Source organism: Carassius carassius, chromosome 30 (genome assembly GCF_963082965.1).
Source record: "Carassius carassius chromosome 30, fCarCar2.1, whole genome shotgun sequence".
NCBI lineage: Eukaryota > Metazoa > Chordata > Actinopteri > Cypriniformes > Cyprinidae > Carassius > Carassius carassius.
In genome coordinates this window covers 29,358,691-29,385,446 of record NC_081784.1, presented here as the reverse complement: position 1 = coordinate 29,385,446, position 26,756 = coordinate 29,358,691, and the positions used below count along the sequence as shown (strand labels likewise).

Genomic DNA, 26,756 nt, shown 5'->3' with positions numbered 1-26,756 from the left:
TTCTATATTCTAGATTTTGATTCACTGGATATCTTATACATTTGTTTTCTTAGTAGGCCAGAGTTAGCAAGCTTAATGAGCATAATGTATAATAATACATCATAATAATGACAATAATGACAGATGGCTTTAATATTAATCCCTTCTGTTGACATCAGCTGCTGTTAGATCAGTATAGTGTCACAGACTCTTAGCCTGTGTCACATCAGTGACATCCATGATTATAGTGTTAGACTGATTTTTTAGGAGGGCTCTCCACTCTGCTTTCAGAACTAACATTATCATAATAGTTTCAAGATAATTAAATGGAATGATTCTCTATTGTTCACATAAGCAACAGAAAAAAGCCCTTTAAATATACAAAATGGGTGTTTTAAGCATTGAGAGAACATCATAATGTTTCAAAATGAAGAAATGGAATGTTCCTGTAACATTTAAGTCACCAAGAAGAAATATTCTTAACACATTAAAATAACAGGACAGTTTGAAATTATAATAAAAAAAATTTACAAAAAAAAAAAAACATTCAGAAATAGCATTTTCATAATTCAATGCAAATGTTAGCAAAACATTTTTGTTAGCTGCATGCTAAGCCCAGCATAGGTCTTACATCAAACTTCTCCAGACATCAGGCTTAAGAGAAGCTGGGTAATGCAGCACAATGACCTACAGCACAGTAAATCAACCAGATAATGAGTCAAAGCACAATGATTGATGTTCTGAAATGACCAAATAAAAGTCCTGACCTCTGAGATGCTGTGGCATGACCTCAAGAAGTTCCATCCTCCATGTTGTTCAAGTGCAGCTACAGGACACATTTGGTAGAGGTTGCTGCAAAAGTTTCTAAATTATGTTCACTTGCTTTTCCAGCAAGCATTTCACTTTTGTAAGTCCAATAGTATGTGTCTATTATGAAAGACATTTCTGCCACTGAGAAAAAAAGAAGAAGAAGTTATTTGCAGTTTTTTAAATATTTTCTTTTTGCAGTTGTGAGTTTACATAGTCCAAATCTGACTTACTTTTCTTTTTCAGAATTGCGTGACACTGTTCTAAACTCACTGTTCGGACTTTTTCACAGAAATGTGAGATATAAATGTGAAATTATGAGATATAAAGTCAGAATTACGGAATATAAACTCACATTCTAGTTTGTTTGTTGGTTTGTTTGTTTGCAGGGTTCCATTGTCTAAAACTGTGAGTAAAACACGACATTTTAAGAGTAATCAATGCAATTAACTGTATAAGTTGTGTAATATGATATGATTATAATAATTTTATTTTGTATATTGAATGTTGATTTGGTCACACTTTATTCGGGACCGATTCTCATGATTAACTAACTATTAACTATGAATTTTGTCTCAATAAACTCCTAATTTGCTTTTAATAATAGTTAGTAAGGTAGTTGTTAAGTTTAGGTATGGGGTGGAATAAGGGATCTAAAATATGCTCATGCAGAATAAGACATTAATATGTGATTTACAAGTACTAATATGAAAAGTGAGGTGACATTCAGCCAAGTATGGTGACCCATACTCAGAATTTGTGCTCTGCATTTAACCCATCCTAAATGCACACACACAGCAGTGAACACACACACACACACTGTGAACACACACCCGGAGCAGTGGGCAGCCATTTATGCTGCGGCGCCCGGGGAGCAGTTGGGGGTTCGATGCCTTGCTCAAGGGCACCTAAGTCGTGGTATTGAAGTCGTGCATATACAGCCTATATGCTAGTAATATGCATGCTAATAAGATGCTTAAGAGTGAGAATTGGTCCTTAAACTAAAGTGTTACCATTAATTTCAACCAAATATTCCAGAGTTTTTCATTATTAGTTACGTTAAAAAAGAGCATAAATTGAACCTCAAGTCTCAACCTTTTTGTTTCTGTTTGTTTTTCTCCAGGTAAATGGCTACATTGCAGCTATATTTAATGTGGGCACAGATGACATCAACATTGAGGAGAAAGCAAAGTTTGTAAATGATGGAAAGTACCATATAGTGAAGTTCACAAGAAGTGGCGGCAATGCCACGCTGCAGGTGGATAATCTACCTGTTATTGAGCATTACCCCACAGGTGAGAACATCACTTACCTCCTCAACAACACCTGCCTGAGTTGAGAATGTTACTGGATGTTTGTTTAGTTGACATGACTTTGTATGTGAATGCTGCAAGTTTGTGTTTGCATTGAAGTCTTCTACTATGAACATAAAAAAACATGCTTATTTTTTTCTCTATTAGTTAACTGGGTGTAGCACTTACAGTGTTTTAATGCAATTAACTTCTTGTTCATAATTTAATGGAAAGATGGACCAAAGACCCATTTTAAATGTTCCACTATGCCTCACACAGTCAAGTCAAGTCACTTTTATTTATATAGCGCTTTAAACAAAATACATTGCGTCAAAGCAACTGAACAACATTCATTAGGAAAACAGTGTCAATAATGCAAAAATGAGAGTTAAAGGCAGTTCATCATTGGATTCAGTTATGTCATCTCTGTTCAGTTAAATAGTGTCTGTGCATTTATTTGCAATCAAGTCAACGATATCGCTGTAGATGAAGTGTCCCCAACTAAGCAAGCCAGAGGCGACAGCGGCAAGGAACCGAAACTCCATCGGTGACAGAATGGAGAAAAAAAACCTTGGGAGAAACCAGGCTCAGTTGGGGGGCCAGTTCTCCTCTGACCAGAGGAGACACAGCATGCAAGCCTTTTAAAATATACTTCTTTGGACTTGGATAGACATGTTCTAGTGGGCCGTCTTTTCAAGCACTCAAATCACTCAAACATGCTCAGTTCTCATCACTCCATAACAAACAAACAATCAAAAAAATGGACATCAGCAGACAGTCCGTGAGCTGGAGTGGAATGCAGATGAGGGAATTGCACTTTGTTTCAGCCCCATTGCTATTCAGGCAAAACTCACATTATGAAATGAAGTTGTGATGTGTTTGTTTTTTATTTTTAATGGTATTGCGTCAGCAGTATTCACTGGTGTAATAAGATTTGGTTTTCTTTAGCAATACATCTTTACTCACGTTTTATCACTGCCTTACACAGCTGAAGAGGTACAGTAAAAGATCTATACATATGAGTGTCTGCTGATTGTTGCTGAATGCAGACAAGAAGGAAATATTGATGAAAGTCTGGCCTTCAAGTCCAGGCATGAAGAGATACTTTAATTCCTCTGTGATTCTTGCTATATGTATCTGTAGAGAAAGTGCTGCCCAAGATCTGTCAAGGCTTTAATTATTTTGATCCTGTTCTGCTCTGTGTAGACACAATTCACTAGTAAACAGCCCTTGGCAGTTTATCTGTTCACTGAAAATAAAGAAGCAGGATGGGTTGGAATTTATCCGATTTTCTGCAACAGTTGATCTAGCAAGATCTCAGTCTCTACAGACTATTGCACATAATAGAAAGCCACTCCAAATGCATCTATTTTGAATTTGTTCATTTTCTAGGTTTCATTTGAGTTGATTTGCAAGAAGTGCAAATCATGTTAAATGCAAAAAAAAAGCAAATACTTATAGATACTATTTACAAATAAAATAATATTTTCTCTGCTCTAACAGTAAACAATAGTTAGATGCTATGTATAATTAGTGCAAAATACATCTCAGTGTATTGTAGTACATTACAAAGCAGTATGTAATCAGTATGTACATCAATGTATGCTGCTTTATTGGGACCTTACTTGACCTAATCTCGAAAAGCCTGTACCATTTAGGTACAAGTATGTACACATTAGTTACTTATATGTACCATTAAGGTACTAATGTGTACAAAGTAAATACTGTATAAAGACATACCTTTTGAAAGGGTATAGCCCCAGTAACAACCTTTGTATTGTTTTAGTTTTTAGTAAGTTTTTTTGGATACACACTTGTATTTATAGAAAGGTAGCCAGATATAAAGATATAATTTAGCCTTGGATTTCAGATATAAAAACTTAATTTTAGATATAAAAGCCTTGGATAAATATGTAACCCTGTTTCCGTGAGAAGGAAACGAGACACTGTGTCAGTAGTTGATGCTATAGGAACACCTTTCAGATGTGCACACTGTCTGACATATAGCACGTATAGATTCAATGTCAGCAAATTCATTAGCTTGCATTGTTGTGGGCCCCATTAAGACTCTGGGTCTTATGCACTTTGTCCCCATTGTGATGTCCCTGCTGTAAAGTGATTCACAGTTTATCAGTCTGTGAAAACAAGCAGATGATCCAATTCATGCCACTGACTTTTGCAGTCGACGTGAATCCTCATTGATGAGGCTGACAGAGCCTGTACAATCTCTCACTCTCCTGTGAATCAAAGGGCAGAAAATAAAACTGCAACACAATAACTTGGAAGCAAAATAAATTGGAAACAACATTGTGTGATATCCTAGCCTTGGTTTCAATAAGACTTAAACAAAGGCAGGAGCAAAATCCATGCAGGAGTTTACAGATAAAGCCTGCACATCTCCAGTTCTTTTGAGAGATGTCAGTAAATAACAAAACCTTTTTAAGAGTCCTCCTTTGAGGTTGAACCTAACGAGTCAAACAGGGAACCTGTTAAACCTTCTAAGACTATAGATTCAAAGGAGGAACTCAAGCAGAATGGAAAGCCTAAGCTACTGTTGTCTAAACCTGGAGGGCACAGTGAGCAATAGCCGCTTGATAAACCTTCACAGTAGCTGGGGCTGTGCTGGCAGAAAAATGCTGCTGAAGCATATAGCTGCTTGTAGAGGCAGCTCAATCATTTGAAATGGTACACATAATCTCAGGCATAGATCAGCTTTAATCAAAGTGCTCCATTAATCGACAGCACTGAAGTGCCCTTTTAGCCCTATCTACGTAGGTGCCCCTGGAATGCAATTTCTACCCAGCCCCTCTGTGCATGCCACTGCGCCAGAGCATCTATCTACAGAAGCTATGAAGGAGAGAAAACCAAACAGGGCAATGTCCTGTTTCGCTGGATGCCAAACCTCTAACAAATCAGACCTACAGTCTGAGGGTTTGTCCTCCACTCTCCAGACCTCAGCCTGTATCTCAAGAGAAGATCCTCTCCCGGGTTCAGCATACCTGGGATGTGTAATGCTCTCAGGGACAGAAACTTGTTCTGTACCCAGAGTAGTATCTGGCTTGAAAATCTTGAGGCAAAAGCGAATTCTCACTTGTCGGTTAAAGTACAATTTTATTAACATTTTCTTTATTCTCAAAAACACATGGTAGTCTTGAAGGCCCAAAGTGCTACCATCGCCCCTCCAGACTCCAAAGGCAGGGTGCCCTTTATAAAGACTGCACCAATGAGGCATCTTTTATGATAGTTTTAAGGCCAGAAATCCCACCTAAAAATAAAAATAAAATAGGTAAGGATGTTTCCATAGTCACAATCTCCCTGGCTGTTGATTTACAACTGAAAATGCCTCACATGGAGTAAGTCCAATGGTATCACCAGAGACTCTGCTTCCATAAGACCCAATGGTCTGAACACAGACCTAGATACTTTGAACCGTTTCAGGCAAAGATTACACAAAAGAATCACATACTAGTAGCAGTTGTACCAGCTTTGTGCATGAGTTCAGATTCACCACCAGAAATATGGTTTGTTGTCTCAGCAACAGAACACTTTTCTAAAGATTTAGCCACAAACCTATGTAGCCAATCAAGAACCAATTGCCAGCTTTTCCAGCTTAGGTACAATCAGCCACCCATCTATGCCCTTGAGTTAAAATTTTCTATGTTTTGTTGGTAAACTTTCCCGAACAAAACTCTGAAGTAACTTAGCAGCAGAGAACAACCATTCCACAGTTCAATGGTTCCCAACCACAGTCCTAGAGCACCCCCAACACTGTTTATTTTTCAAGTCTCCTGCTACAGGGAATATGAGTGGGACAACATGCACAATGGGGACGACTCTTGTTACAAACACAGCATCATGGATGTGTGAGTGAGGACGTGACTCCTGTGTTCCTAAGGTGTTGTTGATTGGCGGACAAAGAAAGAGAGGGATGGAATGACTCAGATAGCAGTGTTTTTGGCAGGATCCAATGAATTGGAGTGATTCTAAATAGGCTTCAGACAATAGTCACAGCTGGGAATGGTTCCATAGTATCAGCAACTGACACAGCATTGAGAAGTATGCTGAAAGTATGCTGAAAGTAAACTGCTATTCTTGATGGTATCTGATATTTTACAGTATCATGATTTTGGCATTAGTAGCATAATGTGTTATGGATAACAGGATAATAAAAAAAATTATAATAGGAATATGCTAATTTGTTAAGATATGTCACAAAAAGTAAGTAAAATAAAATACACTTTTTAAAAATAAATTAAAAAGATAATAGAAGTTAGAAAAAAGATAGAAGTTAAGAAAAAAAGTATGGAAAAATGTATAAACAACTTTATTTTAGAGTGCAACATTTGATTATGCTTATTGGAAATCCTTCGTTTCACAAGCCGATTTTCACATGCTGACAATTTATCTTTAGGTTATATAATATTTAAAATGTACATATAATGTATGTGTGTGTGTACAATAGTTGTTTATTATTGAAATATTAAAGAGGTATCTGAAAATAGTACTATTTATTTAGCGCTGATTTAGTCATTTCACATACCATATGTCTACATAAGCTGTACACTGCAAGACCAAAATAAAAACAACAACTCATTTTACACATATTATCTTGTTCAGTTTACATCCTGTTGGTTTCTAATATAGCAATTAGTAACTGTTTGCATGTTTTGTGAAAGTCCCTGCTTTATTTGAAGTAGGAACGATGCCTACTACTCTTAAGGACAATTGTTCTGCCTCTCCACATTCTTTGGATTTTCAACACTGTCTGCATATTTAAGTTCTTCCAACAGTTACTGTACACTCTCAGAAAAAAAGGTACAAAAGTTGTCACTGGGGCGGTACCTTTTCAAATAGTACACTTTTGTACCTTTTACAGTAGGTACTAATGTGTACACTTTAGGTCAGTGGTCTCAAACTGAAAATGAGCTGGTGCTCCCACCTCCCTTTTCAGAAGAGTTCAGAGCTTCAAGAGTTCATGCTCGCGAGCATACCACAAGTGTTATGGTTTAACTGGTGGTGACCGTGTTACTGATCATCACATTGCTGCCAAATACAATTTTTAACTACTACATTCCTATTCACGATCATTCTGGTAGCATGTAAAGGTAGCATTAGTGAAAACAGGCAGAGACAATGGTAGCTTTAGCAACATTAGCCTTACAGAGAGCCAAGAAGCTCTTTTGGAAAACAAATCATGACGTGTGATGCTTACTTTGTCTGGAGTAAAGTATTTGCGCAAGAAGCGTTGGTATTGATCCCTCTGTCAGAGGCAATCTTTGCACAACTCCAGCATTGAACTGACCCTCCTTTGTGAGGCAGTCACAAACATTGGCACATTTTTTTTTTTTACCACAAACCTATAGGACTTTTTTTTTTTTTTCTCGGGACATTTCCTTAGAAAATGAAAGTTAACCTCCTCAGTACTCAGCGGTCTATGGAGACTAGGGTTGGGTACCAGTACCTATGGAACGGTATGCACCGAACTGAATCAGAACATAGATTTCAGTGCCTCTTAAATGCCTTAGCGATCGATTGAAATATTTGTCCTGGTTCTCCGAAATGTACACAAGAAGCATGGGTATCACTAGGCTTTTTTAGCGGGGCTATAGCATTTAGCTCCATAAACTGTACTCAAATTTACGATCGCCTCAGAGTCAGTCCGCTTAAATGTCATATAAAAAAGGCGGCAGACCAGTCCTCCTCCCCGTCTTTCAGCGCACTCTTTAATCCGCAGCGGAGCAGTGCAAGGGAACTCAAACAGAAACAGAGGACACAAGGTGTGTGTTTTGATAGATTGTTAGAATATCTGTATCTGTGCAGTTCTTTGTCATAAATACAGTTTACAAAAGGTACTTTACGCATACTTTAATTACACTTATTTAAATATATTTAATTTAATTATACATTCTTTATACATACACTACTGTGCAAAAGTCTAAGTCATGTTAGTATTATAACCCAAAATAATGGTGCTCGGCCAGATTTTTATATATTTAGCTGTAGTGTGTCAGTAGAAAATATCAGTTAATATTTCCATGTGGAGCACCGGCTGTTGTCAGACTGCTTGTGCATTCAAAAATCTCACTAGATTATTATAAAAAATAATGGCAAAATGAATGTTTGGAAATGTAAACTAATATTTCCTACTGACACACTACAACAAACTATATAAATAATTGGCTTAAAACCCTTTTTTGGGATGAAAATACTAATGTGCTTTTGCACAGTACTGTACTTTACAAACGACATTGTTGCTACTTTATAAAGAATGTCATTCACAGAACTGATTGAAGACAGTGACAGACAGCACTCATTTTAACTAAATATCAGAGTGATTGACAGATATAGTAGAAACATTTGTGTGGTTTTGTATTAAACAAAGACCCAGATCATGAAATACATTTATTAGCCTTAGAGTAAAGGAAGAAAACTTATGGGACAGCACTCGGGACCTGGAGCAGACACTGGAGCGAGCTCTTGGGCTGGAGCCAATACTGGAGCGAGATCTGGGACTGGAGCCGACACTGGAGCGATCTCTGGGCTGGAGCCGACACTGGAGTGTACTGGGGTTCAGGAGCCCTCCCTGGGCTCGTCTGAGAATCAGGAGCCCTCCCTGGGTTTGTCGGAGTATCAGGAGCCCTCCCTGGGCTCAACTGGGGATCAGGAGCCACTCCTGGGCTTAACTGGGGATCGGGAGCGAGGATGAGGGTTGAATAAAGTCTTTTCCTCCTCATTCTCCTCATTTGGGTCAGGGTGAGTGTGGTGACAACAGCTAGTGGGCCTTTTCTGGGAATAACAGGGGATTCTATGCAGGGCGGAACCAGTGGAGACACAGGACATTCTATGCTGTGCGGAACCAGTGGAGACACAGGAGATTCTATGCCGGGCGGAACCAGCAGAGACACAGGGGATACAGGGCTTAGGGTTAGGAAGGAGATCTGGAGGTCTCGGGGAAGGGCTGAAGCAAAGGAGGGAGTGGGCTCTGTGGAGTGGCATGTGGAGGGAGCAGTAACACCCACATGCTTCCGGATGGGAGGAGGATTAGGATCCTCCACATTTAAATTGAGGACATAATAAATAAAATCTGCTACAGGTCTTCAGCAATCTTCAGGAGTCAAAAAACATAACAGAATTTCATCTTTTAGTCCCATCCAAAAGCATGCATTAATCGTCAATTCATTCCATCTCACCAGAGGTATCAAGCTCAAGAACTCCTCCACTTACTCCTCCAAAGGCCTTCCCTCCTGCCGGAGGCCATAGAGGTATTCATCCACCCAGGTCATTCTCTGTGTTGGTCCGATCTTCTGTAACACATGGACTCGGGAACGAAAGGTCATAGGTGACAAGTTTATTTTAAAACAGGTATATGTGTAAATCAGGAGAGATGCAGGGGAGAGAAACCAGAGGAGGCGTTGAGCAGGGTGATGATGACTGGATTTGATATGGGCTTGTTCAGTACTGCCAGTGGGGTGACCAGGGTGGAGAAATAGTTGCACACACCTTGGGGAAAGCGCAGGAGAGGAGACCTTGAAAGAGGGATCGCAGGAGACACACAGGGTAAACGCTGGAGGAACTCTGGAGGAACACAGGAGACTAGGAAGATAGTGCTGACAAAGAGGTAGGTAGAGAGGTTTAGTAGAGAGTAAATGCTTGTAGCTCATAACAGGACGATTTCTGCTATGCAGCTACGAGATCGGACAAACTGCTGACTGAGGTGTGTGCTTTTATTTGCTAGGGAAAGGGTGACTGAATAGAGATCAGGTGCTAGTGATTAAATGACTGAATTGTGAACAGGTGCTAGTTATTGATACTCGAGTGAGGGAGAGCGCTGTGGGTGATGAGCCGGACTGACTTTAACAAGATTAAGGAAAACAGTCTGACATTGTGGTATAATAAGCACACTTGCACCCTAAAGAGAGCAGCCTGGAAAATGGAGCGCAGCTGTAGGAAAACAAAACTAGAAGTATTTCATATTGCTTGGCGGGAAAGTACACTATCCTACAGAAAAGCATTAAAAACTGCTATATCTGATTATTTTTTATCTCTTTTAGAAGAAGACCAATGTAACCCCAGGTATTTATTCAATACAGTGGCTAAATTAATGAAAAATAAAGCATCAACAGGTGTTGACATTCCTCAACAGCACAGTAGTAATGACTTTAGGAACTACTTTACTTCCAAGATTGATACTAGAACTCATAGATCTTCTTCTGACTATTATTAATTTGTCATTATCATTAGGATATGTCCCCAAAACCTTCAAACTGGCTGTTATTAAGCCTCTCATAAAAAAAAAACACAATTAGACCCCAAAAAACTAGTTAATTACAGACTGATCTCAAATCTTCCTTTTCTGTCCAAGATACTAGAATAGGTAGTATCCTCACAATTAGATTTCTTCTTAGAGAAAAATGGTAACTGTGAGGATTTCATGTCAGGATTTAGACCTATCATAGTACTGAGACTACTTTCCTTAGAGTTACAAATGACCTCCTCTTATCATCTGATCATGGTTTCTATCTCTCTATTAGTGTTATTGGATCTTAGTGCTGTGTTCGATACTATTTACCACAACATTCTCTTGAATAGACTAGAAAACTTTGGTGGCATTAACGGAAGTGCATTAGCATGGTTTAAATCATACTTATCTGACCGCCATCAATTCTTAGCAGTGAATGAAGAGATATCATATCGATTACAAGTGCATTATGGAGTACCTCAAGGCTCAGTACTAGGGCCATTATTTTTCACACTTAACATGTTACCCTTGGGACATATCATCAGGATCACGGTGTTAGTTTAGTTATGCTGATGATACTTAGCTCTATATTTCTTCAAGGCCCAGAGAAACATACCAATTTGAAAAATTAACGGAATGCATAATCGATATAAAAACCTGGATGAGGAGTAATTTCTAACTGTTAAATTCTGAAAAAACAGAGGTGTTAATTATAGGAGCTAAAAACTCTGCATGTGATAATCTAGAACGCTGTCTAAGACTTAATGGCTGCTCTGTCAATTCTTCGTCATCAGTTAGGAACCTAGTTGTGTTATTTGATAGCAATCTTTGCTTTGAAAGCGACAATTCTAGCATTTGTAAAACTGCATTTTTTTCAACTCAAAAATATATCTAAATTACGACCTATGCTCTCAATGTCAAATGCAGAAACGTTAATTCATTCATTCAGAACCTCAAGGTTAGATTATTTTAATGCTTTATTTGGTGGTGGTTCTGCATGCTTAATAAACAAACTCCAGCTAGTCCAAAATGCAGCAGCTAGAGTTCTTACTAGAACCAGGAATTATGAACATATTCTGTCCCCGTTCTTTCAAAACTGCACTATCAAACCCTATCAAACATCTTATATATTTTAAAATCTTGCTTATTACTTATAAAGCCCAGAATGGTTTAGCACCTCAGTATTTGAATGAGCCTTTAGTCTTCCACGTCCGCTGTGCTCTCAAAACTCTCTTGAATATCGAAATCAACTGCAGGCGGCAGATCCTTTTCCTACTTAGCTCCCAAACTCTGGAATAACCTACCTAAAATTGTTCGGGAGGCAGACACACTCTGTCAGTTTAAATCTAGATTAAAGACCCACCTCTTTAACCTTGTTTACACATAACACACTAACACATTTCTAATTTTCAAATCTGTTAAAGTATATTAAGCTGCATTAATTAGGTAAACCCGGACCGGGAAAACCATCCCATAACACCCGATGTACTTTCTACATCATTAGAAGAATGGCATCTACGCTAATATTAGTCTGTTTGTCTCTTATACAAGGTCACCTTAGCCACTACATCCAGTCTGTAGCCAGATCAGATGGTCACTGCAGTCACCCGGAACCAGTATTTATCCAGCCCAGATGGTGGATCAGCACCTAGAGAGGACCTCTACAGCCCTGAATGTCAGCGAAGACCAGGACAGCTAGATGAGCCCCAGAGACAGATCCGCAGTCAAGACCTTGTCTGCTAGATGGCCACCGGGACAAGACCACAGTATTGAACTGCTGGTTTCATCTGACCAGAGGAGAACTGGCTCCTTCTCCCAATGTTTTTTCTCCATTCTGTCACCATGGAGTTTTGGTTCTTTGCCACTGTCACCTCTCTGATTGCACAGATTCTATTTAAACTGAACCGAGCTGGATGATGACATCATTGAATTTAATGATGAATGGCCTTTTTGCTGTGTTGAGAGACTATTTTCCTATTTAATGCTGTTCATTTGCTTTGTTACAATCTGTATTGGTAAAAGCGTTATATAAATAAAGGTGACTTGACTCAGGGCTATGTATATGCTAATATGGCAGAGAGCGTCACAAATGGCCGGAACGTTCCCCGAGTATTAAGTCATAGTAGTAAGAAATCTTGAACTGCTTGTGTGGAGAGACTGTTTGTGATTTATTAGGGTTATAAAACAATGTGTGGGTAGATTTTTTACCATTATAGGCTGGTTGTTTTCACACACTGTGGCCAGACAACTGTGTTAAAATCACTTATAATATCCCTAATAAAGTTTTTGCATTCCATGGCACCTTTAAGGTACCAATATGGACTCTTTATGTACAACGTTGTGCCTTATGAAAAGGTACCACCCCAATGACAACTTTTGTACCCTTTTTTATCTGAGGGTGTATGATGTAGAGATCCAGCTTTTCACATTTATGTTTGAGGGACTAATTGATGATAACCAATGATCAAGTATTCAATACACTATATTAAGAATCAAGGTAATGTAAACTTTTGCAAACAGGATAATTAGTATAAATTGTAATTATATAAGATCTTACATCTATGAAGTTTGTAATAAATTCTGTATGGATTTTTTAAACAAACATGAAATTCACTAAACTGGAAATATACACAATATATAACCGGAAACTAAACATAAAATACAGCTAATGTAAGATTTTAAATCTTTTCAATTGAACACCTTGAATAATAAGGTTTAAAGTTACCCATTGATTTTGGATTGTAACCAATGAAATGTACTGATCTGTATTAACTAATTTGTCATAAATTTTAGTTAAAGGGACTGTAGATTTTTTTTGTAAAGTAATTTAAAATTTCAAATCATAAAATTAAAATGTCCAAAGTAAAATTATAATTTTGTTAATATAATGAATTGACAGACTGTAGAATGCATCTGTAGATGTCTACATATGTGTATTTTTTCGTCATATGAATAAAAAAGCAGCCATAATAACTACAGTAGATAAATAAAGCAGACTTGACTTGACTAGATAATATGTCATAATTATGATAATAATGATCATAATCAGCATAATAATAATAACATATATGTGTGTGTTTTAAATATGAATTTATATATGAGTCCCTTTAAGAAAGATTTATGTGTAGCTAAGAAAATGACAAACATCCACTGGAGAAAAACAAAATAACTTAGAAGTGCATTTATAATAATTTGATCTTTTAAATGAAATGTGCTACTGTTGTTGCTTTTTTTATTTAAATTAAGCCTTGCTTTTTTCTTGACCACCATGTTTAGCTTTCCATCCAATCCAACTCCTTTTGCTAAACGGCAGACATAGTTGTTATTGTTGATTTATAATTCAAAATGTGTTCGTTATTTTGCACACCTACACAACATTGATATCAGATGAATCATTTAATTGCATACAGTCAAGCTCCCTTCAGATTGAATGTTAGCTGTAAACATCTGCCATGGATATGTTTTTAACTCCATGACAACAGAGGGCAAAAAAATAAATAAAAAATCTTCTCCCTCTTTTACTTTAGAGTCAATAATGCTTAGCTTTACATTATTTCACTAGGAATTAAACCAGTTGTTCATAATTAGTAGTGTTTAAGAGGCCTTTTAGCAAAGTACCACAGCTTAAATGTATTACCACCGCTTTTTCTTTTTTCATTTTTCACTATTTGTGTTTTATAAGCATCACTTCATTACAGCCATGATAAATCGTCTGGCATTTACATTCCCAGTACTTGAATAATCCGTCTTTTCCTTAGGCGTGATTATTCTCCGTCATCTCCCTCACTTGAGTCTTCAGTCTGCATTTTTTTTTTCTTTTTTTCTTTTATATTGCAGTAACTTTGTTCTCCCGCAGGCCGTCAGCTCACAATCTTCAACAGCCAGAGGACCATCCAGATCGGGGGCTGGGAAAGAGACCACAGCTGTGCCTTCCAGGGCAAAATGTCTGGTTTCTATTATAATGGCTTGAAGGTTTTTAACATGGCTGTGGAAGGAGACCCCAGCATCCGCATCGAAGGCAGCGTGAGGTTGTTTGGGGAGATGCAGTCTTCCTCCATAACACCACAGTCCAGTGCTACATTTTCTCGCTCTGAGACCTCTACCTCAATCATGGAGATCACCACCTCCATCCACAAGATCATACCAACTACAGCAAGAGCACCTCAACAGGTCAGAAAACTCCACTCGTCTAATTATTATTTTGCTGGACTTTTTCCTGATTTGTATGGTCCAAAACTACTGAATTTGCTGCAGCTTTTCTCAAAAATAGTGGCTATATTTGCAAAAGTTTTGTGCTGTTTTGCAGTGAAACCCCAATATTCTTGACATAATTCATTGTTAACAACAGTTTGAGTAGAATGAACTTTAAACAATGCTGTTTACTATTATACTGTTATACAATTAAGCCTTTATAGTGATTTTAAAACTTTGTGTTCACATTTAGTATGTAACTTGTCTATATGTCAGTGTCAATAGAAATATTAAAAAAATTTCTGTACTTAAAATTTCCTACTTTAACGTACTGCTCCAGTACTTGAAAGATAGGAGATCCAAATGCAGCTTTATTTGGGACAGACCAGAGACAATGATCCAAAATACAGGCAGCAGGTCAAAACACAGGAAGGCATTCCAGACAAATGACAAGGTAGGAAACTCAGGCAAAAAGGGAATGCTCAGAAATGCAGTGTCAAAACTAACAAGACTTTGCAATGTGACTCAGAAAACACAGGGCTTATATAGGCTTATATATGTAATGGGGTAACAAGACACGGGTGAATACAATAAGTCAAGTCAAGTCACCTTTATTTATATAGTGCTTTTAACAATACAGATTGTGTCAAAGCACTTTACAGTATTAAACAGGAAAATAGTGTCAATAATGCAAAATGATGGTAGAAAACACTACATTTTCAGTTAAAGGCAGTTCATCATTGAATTCAGTGATGTCATCATCCAGCTCAGTTCAGTTTAAATAGTATCTGTCCAATCAAGTTGACAATATCACTGGATATTAAGTGTCCGCAATTAAGCAAGCCAGAGGCGACAGCGGCAAGAAACCAAAACTCCATATGTGACTGAATGGAGAAAAAAAACTTGGGAGAAACAAGACTCAGTTGGGAGATCAGTTCTCCTCTGACCAGACAAAACCAGCAGTTAAATTCCAGGCTGCATCAAAGTCACATTGTGCAGAGGACTCGTCTGGTTCCTGTGGTCTTGTCCTGGTTGCTGTCTAGGAGACAATGTCTTGATTGGAGATCTGTCTCTGGGGCTCATCTAGTTGACCTGGTCTCCGCTGACATTCAGAGCAGTCGAGGTCATCTCTAGGTGCTGATCCACCATCTGGTCTGGATACGTACCGGATCCGAGTGACTGCAGGGACCCTCTGATCTGGATACTGACTGGATCTGGTGGCTACGGTGACCTCGGAATAAGAGAGAAACAGACTAATATTAGCGTAGATGTCATTCTTCTAACGGTGTAGCAAGTACATTGTGTGTTATTGGAAGTGTTCCTAGTTCCGGTTTTCCTAATTAATGTAGCCTTAAAATCCTTTAATGGATTTGAATATTAGAAATGTGTTAGTGTGTTATGTGTAAGCCAGGGTAAAGAGATGGGTCTTTAATCTAGATTTAAACTGCAAGAGTGTGTCTGCCTCCCAAGCAATGTTAGGTAGGTTATTCCAGACTTTTGGTGCTAAATAGGAAAAGGATCTAAGGACTATAGTGCAATAAGAGCTTGTTCAAATACTGAGGTGCTAAACCATTCAGGGCTTTATAAGTAATAAGCAAGATTTTTAAATCTATACAATGTTTAATAGGGAGCCAGTGAAGTGTTGACAGAACCGGGCTAATATGGTCATACTTCCTGGTTCTAGTTAGAACCACTGCATTTTGGACCAGCTGGAGTTTGTTTATTAAGTGTGCAAAACAACCACCCAATAAAGCATTACAATAATCTAACCTTGAGGTCATAAACGTATGAATTAATGTTTCTGCATTTGAAATTGAGAGCATAGGTCAGGGGTGGCGAACAGACTTTTGCTTCAACCCTAATCAAACACAACTGAAAATCAAGGACTGAAGGGTTATTAGAAAGCTACAGGCAGGTTTTAATTAGGATTGAAGCTGAACTCTACAGGGCAGCGGCTCTCCAGGACTGGAGTTCGCCACCCCTGGCATAGGTCATAATATAGATATATTTTTGAGATGGAAAAATCTTTACAAATGCTAGAACTGCGGCATTCAAAGGAAATAATGCTATCAAGTAGCACACCTAGGTTTCTAACTGATGAAAAATAATTGACAGAACAGCCATTGAATCTTAGACAGTGTTCTAGGTTATTACTGGTGAAGGGTTTAGGTCCGATAATTAACACCTCTGTTTTTTTCTGATTTTAGCAGTAACAAATTGCTTGTCATTCATTTTTTTCTATCGACTATGCATTCCATTAGTTTTTCAAATTGGTGTGTTTCGCCGGGTCGCGAAGTTATATAGAGCTGAGTGTCATCAGCATAGCAGTGAAAGCTAACACCATGTTTCCTGATGATGATATCTCCCAAGGGTAACATATAAAGCGTAAAAGTAATGGCCCTAGTAACGAGCCTTGAGGTACTCCATACTGCATTATCAATATAATAGCTCTTCATTCACTGCTACAAATTGATGGCGGTCAGATAACTAAGATTTGAACCATGCTAATGCACTTCGACTTATGTTAACAAACTTTTCTAGGCTATTCAAAATAATGTTGTGGTCAGTAGTGACAAACACAGTGCTAAGATCTAATAGCACTAATAGAGAGATACAACCACCATCAGATGATAAGAGCAAATAATTTATAACTCTAATGAGAGCATTCACAGTAATATGATACGGTCTAAATCCTGACTGGAAATCCTCACAGATCCCATTTTTCTTTAAGAAAGAATATAATTGTGAGTATACTGCCTTTTCTAGTATCTTGGACAGAAAAGGGAGATTCGAGATTGGTCTGTAATTAACTAGTTTTTTGGGGGTCTAGTTTTTTGTTTTTTGATGAGAGGCTTAATAACAGCCAGTTTGAAGGTTTTGGGGACATAAACTAATGACAATGACGAATTAATAATAGTCAGAAGAGGATCTATTAACTTCTGGAAGCACCTCTTTTAGGAACTTAGATGGAATAGGATTTAACATACATGTTAGTTTAGATGATTTAACAAGTTTATACAATTCTTCCTCTCCTATAGTAGAGAATGAGTGGAACTGTTCCTCAGGGGGTCTATAGCGATACAGCTGATGGCTGCATGGTTATAATTTTATCTCTTATGTTGATTGTTGAATATTGAATATTTTTCATTAATTTAGCCACTGTATTGAATAAATACCTGAGGTTGTGTTTGTTTTCTTCTAAAAGAGACGAAAAGTAATCATACAGTTTCTAGCAGTTTTTAACCCTCTGAGGTCTAGGGGTTTTTGGGGGCCTGAACAAGTTGACATGGCCTGTTTTTTGTGCATTTTTCAGTTGCCTCTAAACATATACATGGCTAAATTCTGAAAACACTGTATTCAGTACAAACTGGGCTACAATTATATGTAATTAGCATGTATGTACATGATTTTGTTTTTGAGAAAACAACGTTTATGCGTGGTTAGTGAAATCTAAAAAAAGTCATAAGTAAGGTCATACAACACATACAGAATATTTGTTCACAAGACTGTCAGACCTGGAGCTTAGCCTAGAATTTTTGCTTCAAAATGATGTGAAATGTATTATTGTGAGTTACACCTGAGAAGACAAAGGCCTGCATAATGAGCTGCATAATGAGCCTTTCAGTCAGCCGTGTGATTGATAAGTAAGGGTTACAAGAAAGAATGTGAGGACAAAATAAATCTAGATTTTTTTATGTTTGTAGTTTATTTTAAATATATATAATTATCCCACAAAATAATTTGAGATTCACTTGCAAGTGCAGTTAAACAGTTTATTAGGAACAATCAAAGCTGACTTTCAAAGCTGAATTTTTAGCATCATTACTCCAGTCACTCGATCCTTCAGAAATCCTTCTAATATTCTCATTTTCTACTCAAATTTTTTTTTTTATTGTTATTATTATTATTATTATTATTAATGTTGAAAAGAGCTGAGGATATTTTTGTCAGTATTTTTTTTTTTTGATAAATGAAAGAACAGCATTGATTGTAACATTTATCATATTAATCATTTTTTATTTATCACCACGTGTTTGCTAAATAAAAGTTTTAATTTCTATATATATTGACTCCAAGCTTTTGAATGGTATAGTGTATATTGTTAAACTTGGAGTAAAACTGGATGCTGAAAATTTAGCTTTGATCACAGGAATAAATTAAATTGTGAAATATATTCAAATAGAAAGCAGTTATTTTAAATAGTAAAAATTCTGAACAATATTACTGCTTTAGCAAACTGGTATTGACTGGTATTGTGTAATGTTGAAATATATAAATGAACATCACATAACTAGTATTTTCAAAGGGTATATTGTTTATGTGCTCTTAAATCGAGCGCAGCGTTAGTTCATTCAGGCCGTGAAGGCATAGGCTGCGACCAGCTGATGCGGTCAGCTATCAAATAGCTCCAATCACTACCACGCTCCCATTAAACTCAAGTAAACTTGCCAAAGTGGTCCTGTCTGAAATAAAGTAAATTAAAAATTTTTTTTGTTTTTTTTGTTTTTATCTGATTTGTGCCATTATCATATGTTGTCCTAAATCAGATATGGGTCTGATATTTTTGCAGTGCACTCAGAATCGACATTTGTCACAGTTTTGCGCTGACAGGCGTCACTCCGAAGATTTAACATACCGTTAGTTCTTTGGTCACTCGGTTAATATGGAAGACACCCATGATGGTAGTCAGTGGAGGGACAGTGAGCCATTAGAACTCAGTATTACAGTTACAGCTTAATACAAGCAAAACAAATAAGAGACATCTGAAGCTGAGAACACACTACATGACTGTTATGCCGATTATGAATGTATTTTATGATAGCAGCACACATGGTGATTTTCAGGAAAGCACTCTTGCTTAAGTGAAAGAAAAAAGTTATAAGGGCATTTTAACTGCATTCTAATAGGCCTCATCATGCTTTTTCATGCTTTAGGACTCTTAAGACATGTTTTTGATTGTTTTTTGCAGTCAGTGACAAGTCATCTCTCAGTATCATCTCTCTGTCCCTCATAGTCACACGTATAGCACAATAACATTATGTCAGGGGAAGTTCTTTAAACTCTAATCAAAGAAATATCCCTTCTGTAGTCTTCTTTTTAAAGAATTTCAAAAGTAGCGCTTGAACCATTTTGCACAAAAAAAATGATGAAAATGATGATCACATGCAAATGATCACATTTAGAGAATTGTACCTTTTCATTTGCATGATAAGTTTTACATAATATACAACATGGTATGGAGCGGGGGTTTACAGAGGGGATGCATTTTGTCATTTTTCTTTTTTTTTTTATCAACAAGGGGGATGCCATCTCCATTACACTTTTCACTGATAAAAAGTCTTAAACTAATGCTCTGTATACTCATTTAATAGCTTTTGTCTGTTAAGATCAGTTTCCCATTTCATTAATTTATGTATGTTTTTTATTCTGTTTTATATATCTTGAATTCAGCCTCTCTTTCCATTATTATCTGTTCTCCAGAATGCTGATGACTTGTTGGTGGCATCTGCCGAGTGCCCAAGTGATGATGAGGACATAGACCCATGCGAGCCAAGCTCAGGTGGGGTAGGTTAGTCATCTCTTTATTACTACTTTTCTTTCTGACTGTCATTCTCTCATTGTTTTTCCTCACATTCACCTCAACAGTGTCTGTAGAATGTGCAAATGCAGGTATATAGAAGAAAAAGAGCCTTCCTCCAAAGTACTTCTGGAGCAATGTGTCTGTATCTGGTATTTTAAATACTAAAATGTATTTCTCTTTAGTGTTGTTTGGGTCGCGGTTTTCACACACAATTATGGGGCCACATATGGAATTTAAAGGAAGGTTAAATGAGTTTGTAATAGAAGATTAATTGCACATGCTTGTGTGTAGAAGAAAAACAACAGTGAATGTGAAGAGAAAAGTGTAGCAAAGAGAAAATAATATGTAAACTATTAATAATGGTCTTGACAGAGATGAAGATAAAAGATAATAGTCTCTAGTTAAGATTTTAGGTCTATGAGGTCAAATCAACAGTCTTTGCCATCCTGGACATGAGGTGCCATTATCTATAGTCTAGTGGTTCCCAACCTTTTTCAACTCGCGGCCCACATCAACAAACACATATATTTGCGCGGCCCACTGCAAAAAAATTAACTGACCCCGCTATTGTTGGGTTAATAACTTAGTACTCAGAAGCTAGATTGTTAATTGTTTTTATTGAATGAACTAGGGCTGTGCGATATGGACAAAAAAAACTATCGCGATTTCTTTGATCAATTTTGCAATTGTGACACACACCGATATGCTTTTACAGTCATAAATGCATTCAGGATTAATTTGAAACATATTTCCAAAAGAAAACCAATAAGAGCTTTATCAAAAAGTTGTAACGTCTCTAGAACAGATATAAGTCAAAATTATCACTATAGTAAAGATGTAACAAAATTTATAGACTTATGGTAAAAAATAAAAATAAAATCCTGTGTCTAGGGACATGCATTGTTCATAGAGCTCATTAATTGTAGCGATGCCTCAAGTGTTTGCAGTGCGTATACAGTATGTGTATGCGGTTAGCATCGAGAGTGCATAAATATAACGCGAAAGCACATTAAAACAAGCACGAGCGCGAATCTCTCTGTTCGCACGCAGATTTCCTTTGCTCTGTCACAAAACCAGACGTGCCTGCAGGGCTGGACCGGGACAAAAAATCGGCCCGGGCATTTTTGCCCAGACCGGCCCACTATATGATCATAAACACCACCCATCTTTGCACGCCCTTAATTATATGCATACCAACTCCTATTCATTAAAACCACTAATGCCATGTAATGAGTGAGTATAGGAACGAGTGAGAGTTAACAGATGAAATAAGTCAAAATGTTATATTTATTAATACAGTTGAACTATACTCCACAGCGGTGAATCCTAAAACAAGCTTTAAGTGGCTCTGGCATATCAATACCAGTGTTTCTTACAGGATTTTTGTTAAAACTATGGTGGTGTGTCCTCGGTCCTTCTAGGGGGGTTCGGGGCATGGCCCCCCGTGAGAAAATTGTGTGCATTTTAATGTTAAATTCATCAATCTGGTGCACTTTGAGAGTTCAAAATTAAAAGCTCCAACCCATATTCAGTGTGCAAATTAAACAAAGAAAAATTCAAACCTCTTTTAGTTACAGTGTCTATTTACATTACACCTATACATAATAATAGTTATAATATTAATCCAATGACAGTAATAGCCATATTTTGTAAAACAAATGCACAAAAAATAAAGGAAACTTTCTTAATTAGTTGTACCAATTTCTATACTTGAAAGAGATAAGCACATGATCTTTTATTTTGACGCAAACTGCATCAAGCTTTTATTTTGGCGGAAAACATGGTTTACAAACGCCTCTTATTAAATTTCTAGTAAATTGCGGTAATCGTCAACTATGCAGATGTGGAAATAATCTACACTCATGACATGGCCTAAGTGTTTTGAAAGTAGTTATGCTTACCGCAGGCTCTACACTTTCTCATCTCTCTCCGTCCTCACTATCATCATCTGCCACAGGAGCTGATGAAGGTCAGAAAACATATATTTTGACACAGTTTACAGTGTCTGCTTTAAGGGCCTGGTTCTATTTTTTCACGCTATTTATCTGCACATTCCTTGCGCTTCTTCTCTTCTCTATCTTTTTTTACAGATACACACTGACACTGCTGCCGCTCGCTCACTCGTTTAAAGTTGTGATTGGGCCAGCCCAGTGTCAATCAAGAAAAGAGCCAATGGGCAGCTGATCTACGTGTTTCATGGGCTGGTCTGTCAGAAAAAAAAACTAACACTGACTTTGACCAATGCATTACACTGGCACAAACCCAGCGCCGCCAATTAAGCAAAACAAAACAAAACCAAATGAATGGGCCGCCGATGTACAAATTTTATGGGCCGTTTAAAAAAAAAAAAAAAAAGTATGAGTATGAGATATCGGCCCAAAAAGCACGTCGGCCCACCGGGCAAATGCCCGGTATGCCCAATGGCCAGTCCAGCCATGCGTGCTTGCTCAGATACACGCTGCTCTGCGCGGGGAGAGAGTGTGCGCACTTAAAACGTGTCTCCTCTCACTTAAACTGCGCCCTGTGCACTCACAACTCTCTCTAAGCTCATGTGTTAGATATTCATTATTTTTGCACTTTTTTATTTCTAGCCTTTTACCGCGTGCAGTGTGAACACTCTGATCCGTTAACATGGGCTCGGAAAAAAGGCGCATGACAGACAGAGTGTGAACCTGGAGTTAGGCATATGCCCAGTCTGTTCTGTTCTCGCGCTAGGCGCAATGCATTCTGATTGGATCGCATAGCATACTGAGGTCAGGGCCGCGGAAAATGGTGCTATAAAGCGATTTCGAAATCACGCACGCTCAAATCGTTACTTTATTGCGATTTGATCAATCACACAGCCCTAGAATGGACTGGAAATGAACAGAAAATAACTCAGACTGGCACCGCTCAGCAAAACGGGAAAAGATCCAGGCAGAGCTCGGCAGCGGGTAGACAGTCAGCGGAGCAAGCAGTCAGGAGGGAACATGCTGAAAGCCTTTTATGCATGTTTGAATTTGTTGTTCTGTAGCATATGCAGCAAAAATATCTTAGATAAATTGGTGGTTTATTCTTAAACCAATCAGCAAGCTTGAATAGTGGAAGCATAGTAACAGTTTAATATTTGTTTTTTGTTATTTAATTATATATATGAAATTATGTTATGACTTAGACATTTTTACATATGTTAACAAAATTATTCATTTTAATAGTAATTGGTGGCCCACCTGCAATACCACCGCGACCCACTAGGGGGCAGAGGCCCGCGGCCCACAGGTTGAAAACCACTGCTATAGTCACTGCACTGTTGCTACCACCATTCTTTCTTCATAGTAATTTTATATTGCGTTATTTTCAGTCTTAAATTTTTTCTCATATATTACTGAGATATTTTTCCTCAAATATAATTGAAATATATATTACTGAGATTATATATATATATATATATATATATATATATATATATATATATATATATATATATATATATATATATATATATATATATATATATATATAATGACAGTATGAACTGTACAAATCACAAGTTGGGCTGCTATCATGTGTGGTTCTAAATCCGATTCAGGTCAGATGTTTTGCAATGCGACCACAATCTGAAAGGTCATATATGAATTCTTGCAACTTTAACATCACTCTAGATCAACTTTCATCATAACTCCGCATCGATAGGAGTCAATCCAATGATTTTACCACCGGTAGTTCTTTGATCGCTAGGTAATTATGTTAGACAGTTGAGGAGGCAGTCAGTGAGGTGTTGTTTTACAGTGTATTATAATGCTACAATGCTATGCAAGCTAAGGGGTTGTACCTCACACTGAAATCTGATATCAGCCACATTTAAAAATTACAATATGATCAGCCTGAGTAATAAATTGGAAACGAGTACTAACGCTTGAAATATAAACATATCCTAAAACTCATCCGCCGGGAAAGATTGCTGATATGTATTCAACATTTTTGGCAGCTTATTTTAATACCTCATGGGGGTCTGTGAATAAGTTGTAGTAAATAGTTTGTTAATAGTGAGAATTGGACCCCACACTAAAGTTGTAATGTGGAGTCATAGACGTTCGGATTCAATTGCAGTATATTTATTGGAGAATGGTCAGACAGGCAGTAATCAGATAACAGTGTCAGGAATGTCAAGGGATATCCAAAATCAGAAACAATAAATGACATTTGCACATTAGTGTTCCAATGAACCACTTTGAAACTGTTATTTAATTTATTTTTTAATATATTTTATGAACAGAAGTTGAACTGTGGTATTTCAAACATACTGAATTACAGTACTTCAGACGCAGAGCTGTTTTTCTGATATCAGTGAGCCCGGAGTGGAGCGGGAGCAAGAAATGGTGAACCTGGAGCGGAGCTGAAGTGGAGTGATTATTAAATGCTCAGACCACGGAGGAGAAATTGTTTAAGCTCCACTCCGCTGACATACTCTGATCCCTTGTGGCCCATTTTCCCTCCTGTAATAGAGTCTACATGTAACAGGGTATCTGCAGGTTTCTGAAAGTTAGATTTAAGACTTTTTAAGACCTTTTTAATACCATGCAGAATTTAATTTAAGACCAATTTCATATCAACAAATTTGCAAACAGCAAACAATACCACCAATTACGATCCTTAACACACATTGTTTATTGACATATTGAAGGCGTGAAAGAACAATAAATTGCAAAACATAGTGCAAAGACTGACTAAACATTAGGCAGAACATCGACAGCCTACAAAGATTTCAAACAAACTGCACAGCAGTAACATGAGGCATGTACACTGCATGCCAATAATCTGAACATTGGGTTTTTACTGTATGGATCTCAGTTCTTTGCCCTTTGTATCCAACTCTGTCTCAATTTGCTGTAATTCATTTGTTTTTTCTTTATATCGCTTCCTCAGTGTGTTGGATTTTGTAATGAGCTGTGCCATCAAGGTGCCAGCTTTTCCCTCTGCTTCTTCTGCAAGCTGGTCAGCATCCTTCTGCAGGCTCGAAGATACCTGGACCAGAATTCTCTTCTTTTTTTTCAGGTCCTCGATGTCGTCTTCCAAAGCTTTGCGCTTCTGTGCCTGGACATCAGTGATTTGGATTTTTTTCTGCTGATCAAGGTGCATTCTGTATCTTTATCTAGCACATGCAGCAGAGGCCAGTAACTCCTTTGAGATAGGGACATTGAGGAGCCCCCCACAGATGCTGACATCACATATTAGTCGATGACTGACCATTGTCTCCTCCTGCATATTGCAGGTCTCCACTTCTTTATTAATGGAGAATCCTCTCTCCACTGTTGCCTGCCCATGGGACAGGAGAAGCAGTTTCTTGCAAAAGCTCCATAACTCATGGCACTGCCCAAGAACTCCATGCAGGAATATGTCTAGCCTGGTTTCTGTTGGTTTGTATGAGAATAAGCTCTCATTTTCAACAGATAAAAAATCATTGAATTGCTGGATTATAACATCACCTGAAGAAAACAACAAAATAATATTAATTTAATTATAAAAATGTATGCATATAAATTAATACATAATATTTACACAAGTCATTTTTTACATTTAAAAGCATATTTCATAACTTGATTTAATACACTCTGATAGAACTAAACTAATCTTTCCTACCAGCAGAGACACCTCCTGACAACTGTTGGGCTTGCAAAAACCTCTGCACCAGTTTTGTCATATTGCTCTTGCACCAGTCAGGGTCAGACATCATCATGCTGGGGTCCAAACAGGCCACCTGCCTCACTACAGGATACTTTAATGGGCTCTTTTCCTGTACTTTCTGGGTGATGGTACACATCACCTTGACACAGTCTTTCCTAAACTCCAGGGCTGTGAGTTCACCTATCTTTTTCTGTTTCTGTAGTTCCTGGTGGGAGGATGTAAACAGCCTATTATAACCTATTATTACCTATTATAAAAATCAAGCTTTCAGCTGAATCCATCAAAATTAAAATTTTATAGGTGAAAGAATACCTTAAGGAGTGATTCTGCACCCAATCCCATGTTTACTTCCTTTAGGTTGACCCAGCTCTGTTTGTCACTGACATCCAGCCTGACCAGCTGCAGTGAACCGATATCCTTGAGTACCTCTTTCTTCACAAAACGCCTCAGCATACTCTGCCAAAAGACACACAAAGAATGTTACCCAAATATTTCATTTAATTTATTTCAATTTAATTAATTGAAATTCAACATAAAAAAAGACTATTGTAGTATACTATTGTAACAAGTATTGTTCTTTTTGTTTGCTTAATACCATTGTCCGCAAAATATGCAAACTTCCATAAGATTACAATTAAAATGATCAGATTAATTATTAGCATTATCAGAGTAGAGTGCAGTAATAGAATGACCTTCATCAGCTCAGCCAAGTCTTTGGCAAGGAACGGAATCACTGGTACATCCGTTTGATAGAAGGTAAGAAAAGGACTGAAGGTCCTTGTGATAGCCATGTAGAAATGTAGCTTCGCCAGAATAAGAGGGTCTTTTTCAGCAACTTCAAGAGTGTCATACGATGCTGTTCCCGGATTTGGTAGCTTCTTTTTCCTGACTGCATCCATGTACATGGTCACTGATGGCCAGAATTCCAAAGCTCTCTCCACGACTGGTAGATTTTCGAGCCACCTGTGTCCACAGAACGGAAGTGGAAATTTTGTGCATTTAG

The 26,756-nt window shown here is 37.6% G+C and overlaps 1 protein-coding gene and 1 long non-coding RNA gene across 2 annotated transcripts in view; one reads left to right on the top strand and one right to left on the bottom strand.

Annotated features, from left to right (window-relative positions):
• LOC132111006 (neurexin-1b-beta-like) overlaps positions 1 to 26,756 on the top strand; it is a 72,017-nt gene that overhangs the window by 31,491 nt on the left and 13,770 nt on the right. Inside the window, exons 3-5 of the mRNA XM_059518167.1 lie at positions 1,910 to 2,081; positions 14,174 to 14,487; positions 19,990 to 20,077. Of these exons, the coding sequence (XP_059374150.1) occupies positions 1,910 to 2,081; positions 14,174 to 14,487; positions 19,990 to 20,077 (574 nt within the window). The remainder of the gene's footprint in view (positions 1 to 1,909; positions 2,082 to 14,173; positions 14,488 to 19,989; positions 20,078 to 26,756) is intronic.
• Positions 25,266 to 26,740, bottom strand: LOC132111009 (uncharacterized). Its single transcript, XR_009424704.1, has 3 exons — positions 26,446 to 26,740; positions 26,066 to 26,181; positions 25,266 to 25,554 (listed from the first exon to the last, which is right to left on the bottom strand). It is a non-coding gene; the product is annotated as an uncharacterized LOC132111009 (long non-coding RNA).